Source organism: Palaemon carinicauda, chromosome 2, assembly GCF_036898095.1.
Source record: "Palaemon carinicauda isolate YSFRI2023 chromosome 2, ASM3689809v2, whole genome shotgun sequence".
Lineage (NCBI taxonomy): Eukaryota > Metazoa > Arthropoda > Malacostraca > Decapoda > Palaemonidae > Palaemon > Palaemon carinicauda.
In genome coordinates, this window is record NC_090726.1 from 125,719,336 (window position 1) to 125,724,335 (window position 5,000).

At 32.5% G+C, this 5,000-nt stretch overlaps 1 protein-coding gene across 1 annotated transcript in view; it reads right to left on the reverse strand.

Moving 5' to 3' along the window:
* Positions 1 to 2,280: 2,280 nt before the first annotated feature.
* LOC137619824 (uncharacterized) overlaps positions 2,281 to 5,000 on the reverse strand; it is a 20,135-nt gene continuing 17,415 nt past the window's right edge. Inside the window, exon 2 of the mRNA XM_068350122.1 lies at positions 2,281 to 2,377. Within this exon, the coding sequence (XP_068206223.1) occupies positions 2,281 to 2,377 (97 nt within the window). The remainder of the gene's footprint in view (positions 2,378 to 5,000) is intronic.

The window sequence follows — 5,000 nt, forward strand, 5'->3', positions numbered from 1 at the left end:
TATTCAATGATTCTTAACTCAAATGGTAAATGTCGAAAGGCTCACCAATCTTATTGTAAGCACAAGAGTATTAGAATCTGTTTCTCGGAGCAAGACGTAAAAAGTAGTGTTGCCCCTAAGACGAGACGAGGTCAGGCTGGGAAACTGGTAGTATCAGGGAGTAAGTGTTATTAACATTCATTTCAAAGTTGTGTTTGACCGTATTAAGTTTGAGGCCCTTGTTTTAAAATTTATTTAACTTTCAAATAATCAATTGCTAAAAGTAATTCTTGACTGCACCGTAGTGACAATAGGAATATAATGGATGTTGTTCCTCTGGTAATAGTTTCGGCACATTAATTTTGATATATTATTATTATTATCATTATTATTATTATCATTATTAATATTATTATTATTATTATTATTATTACTACTTGCTAAGCTACAACTCTAGTTGGAGAAACTGGATGCTATAAGTCCAGGGGCTCCAGCATGAAAAACAGCCCAGTGAGGCAAGGAAACAAGGAAAACAAATATTTTTAGAAGAGTAACAACATTAAAATGAATATCTCTTGTATAAACTATGAAAACTTCATCAAAACAAGAGGAAGAGAAATAAGATCAAATAGTGCGCCCAAGTGTACCCTCAAGCAACAGAACTCTAACCCAAGACAGTGGAAAACCATGGTACAGAGGTTATGGCACTGTCCAAGACTAGAGAACAATGGTTTGATTTTGGAGTGTCCTACGCATGATTTGTGGTTTGGCCTGGAAAACTACATTTGCAGAGGATAGTACTTGTCCTAAATGTTCACCTTAGATTTACGAATCCCTCAATAGAGATCTAGGTAAAATTAGTGCATGGCGTAAATTATGAGGGATGATGCTGACTACTAATGATAGTCAAAGTATGATTAAAAGTAAGCAAAGGACAATGACTTCTTAACAGACAGAGTTTTTATTAACAATATCTCTTCATCTGTATACGACTCATTTAAAATTCTGAGTGCCATTCATAATAGCAAATATACATTTGAGAAATATAACCGGACTATTTCTACGTCAATTGCACAAATTGCCAGATTTTTGGTGATCAGTCTATCTTAAGGAAATATTCTATTTCTTTCATGTTACCCTATTTTGAATCGTGACCTGTTAATCTTCATCTGCTGACTCTCATCTTAATCTATTGGACAAAAAAATTGGTGTCTAGTAAATTATTTATTCTTTATCTAAAAATTAATCAACGTTACCGTCGTTCAGTTTGTTCTCATGCATGTTACATAAGATTTTTCATAGTTCTGACCACCCTTTGGATTCAAATCTCCTAAGAATCTACCATCCAGAAGTTTTGTTCCATCTGTGACCAGATAGTAGAATGATCTTCCTATTCTGGTAATTGAATCGGTTGACGGTTGCAAATGCTTTTCTGTTGAACAGGTTAACATAAACTTTGTATCACATTTCATGTAATTTTAACTGATTTAATTAACAGGGCATTATTCTTCATTTGTATGTACAGTATACGTTCCTCGCGGAAACGCGCATTACAATCTTAAGTTTGATTCTCGAGCGAAGGAGGCTACAGTGTGCCTGCTTTTTAGTAAATATACAGTACACTGTTGTGCTATTGAACGTTAAATTGTATATCTGATTAATTAGCCGTCTGACATGGATTCCAGCTGAGTATGAGAGAGAGAGAGAGAGAGAGAGAGAGAGAGAGAGAGAGAGAGAGAGAGAGAGAGAGAGAGAGAGAGAGCTAAAAGACGTGAAACCGGATTGCCGAATCGGTGAAATTTCAGAAGTTCAAAGTTTTTGCAAATACTTCTTTGTTGGCCGTATTTATAGTTTGTATATGGCGTATCTATTTTGACGATATTACTGATCTCAAAGTATTTTATATCTCTTATTCATTACTTTTAATATAATGATAATAATAATAATAATAATAATAATAATAATAATAATAATAATAATAATAATAATAAGAAGAAGAAGAAGAAGAAGAAGAAGAAGAAGAAGAAGAATCAATAAATACACAATAGTCTTCGTCCTTCTATCGTTCCGAATGTCGAAATCCGCCCGGAATAGAATTCTAAGAGATTGGTAGCCCAAAAACTATAAGTCCAGGGGATCCAAATTCAGAGAGTAGGGGTTACAAAAACTCCATTTCTCTCTGGAAAACAATACGAAATAATCGGGTTAAAATGGGGAATTGGTAATTGAAAGGTGTTCTGTTTGTAGATTTTTGTTGATCTTAGAACTGCTGTCTTTGATATTGTTAGTGGCGATGTAATTTCAGGGCATACTTGAGGAAGAATGGTCATCGCTGCTTGGTAAGGCATAAGGCAGGAGGGCAGGGTACCAAATGTCCCATTCTTTTTTATGAATATAACTGAGTATTTGAAATGCACTTAATATAAATATTAGTATTGTTTTTTATTCTGATGATATTCTCATACAATGTGACTTGCATACTCAACGCCAGTAGTAATGGCATGGTTTTAAAACTTGTTTGATTTGAGTCTGATTATTATTATTATTATTATTATTATTATAATTATTATTATTATTATTATTACTACTTGCTAAGATACAACCCAAGTCGGAAAAGCAGGATGCTATAACCCACGGGCCCCAACAGGGAAAACAGCTCAGTGAGGAAAGGAAACAACAAAACTGAAATATTTTAAGTACAGTAACAACATTAGGATAAATATTTCATATATAAACTATAAAATCTTTAACAAAACAGGAGGAAGAGAAAATTAGATAGAATAGTGTGCCCGAGTGCGCCCTCAAGGGAGAGAACTCTAACCCAAGACAGTGGAAGACCATGGTACAGAGGCTATGGCACTACCCAAGGCTAGAGACCAATTATTTGATTTTGGAGTGTCCTTCTAGAAGAGCTGCTTACCATAGCTAAAGAGTCTCTTCTACCTTTACCAAGAGGAGAGTAGCCACTGAACAATTACAGTGCTGCAGTTAACCCCTTAGGTGAAGAAGAATTGTTTGGTAATCTCAATGTTGTCAGGTGTAATGAGGACAGAAAAGACTCTGTAAAGAATAGGCCAGGCTATTCGGTGTATGTGTAGGCTAAGGGAAAGAACCGTAACCAGAGAGAAGGATCCAATGTAATACTGTTTGGCCAGTCAAAGGATCCCATAACTCTGAAGCTGTGGTATCTCAACATGCGGCTGGTGCCCGGGCCGCGAAATTTTTTTTCCCAAACAGTTCTGCAGATTGGGGCGGGGCTTCGTGCGCAGAAAACAGATTATAAGGGTAACTTCTTTATTACGGCTGCGTTAAGATTTGATGGGTAACTATTTCATTAAAGTTATCATCAGTATTGCGTTCATAAAGAGCTGAAATGTTTATAGATAGCTTAATAATGATAATAATAATAATAATAATAATAATAATAATAACGATGATGATGATGATGATTATTACACACAAACACACACACACACACACACACACACATATATATATATATATATATATATATATATATATATATATATATATATATATATATATATATATATATATATATATATATATATATATATATACATATATATATGCAGTATATATATATATATATATATATATATATATATATATATGCATATATATATATATATATATATATATATATATATATATATATATATATATATATATTATATCATTATTTGCTTATGAAAACTAAAGGTTACTGAAATAACTTAATTTTCAAAACTTTCTTACCAGCTCTTACCAGTTTCATAGTTCGATTCGTGCAAGTAGCCTACAACCTTTCCACAACAAATCATCATCATTACTTTTATATCTGTCCTTCATTGTTGCACCTGTTTAAGCATGTTGAAGAATAAGGGTTTTAAAAGTCTGTCAATTTTACGTGTTGATTTCTTACTATACCGCTAGAGTTATTGGGTTCTTTGACTGGCTAGACAGTAATACACTGGATCTCTATATCTAGTTACGGCCAATTTTTGCTTTGCCTACAAATTCAACGAATAGTCTGGTCTATTCTTTCCACATTCTCATCTGTCCTTATACACCTTTCAACACTGAGATTACCAAACAATTCTTCTTCGTTCAAGGGTTTAACTACTGTTCAGTGGCTACTTTCCTCTTCATAAGGATGGAGACACTTTAGCTATGGTAGGCAGCTCTTCTAGGAGGACAAACCAAAATGATAATAGTAATAATAATAATAATAATAATAATAATAATAATAATAATAATAATAATATGAACGATAATGTTATGAATAATAATAATAATAATAATAATAATATTAATATGAATAATAATAGTGTGAATAATAATATTAATAATAACATGAATAATGATAATAATAATAATATCAATGATAATATTAATAATAATAATATTAACAATAATAACCTTAATAAAAATATTAATATTAAGAATAATAATACTAATATTAATGTTAATATTAATGTTAATAATAATATTGATAATCAATAATCAATGATGTCATCAGCTATGGGTGCGTCTATAAAACAGTGCAATTTCGACTGACCAAGAGAAATGATGACCTTTGAGAGGTACACAGGTGCATCATTGGTTTTGCCTAATGCAAAGAAAAGAAAACTGTGTTGGAAAAAGTGAACAGCAAGCAGGCTTTAGCCTAATGCAAAGAAAAGAAAACTGTGATGGAAAAAGGAAACAGCAATCAAGGTTTAGCCTGCTGCTGCAGTTAGTCGTCGCTCATCTATACTTGGGGTCAGGAGATGCCTTCATGCAGGTCGTAATGTCAAATATACTTGCAAGAATGAATTGAAAAAGCGTTAAGATAGCAGCATAGAGTGACCAAATAATTCCAAGGAAGAGACCAAAAAATGCTTCCCATTCTCTAAGTCAAAGGGTTTCTAACAACGAAAAAATGGAAAATATAAATCTTCCAAGCGGTAGTTGGATGTGTATAATTTATTGCCTTATTTTTATATCGAGTGAGTTATACAATTTCATGATATAGTATG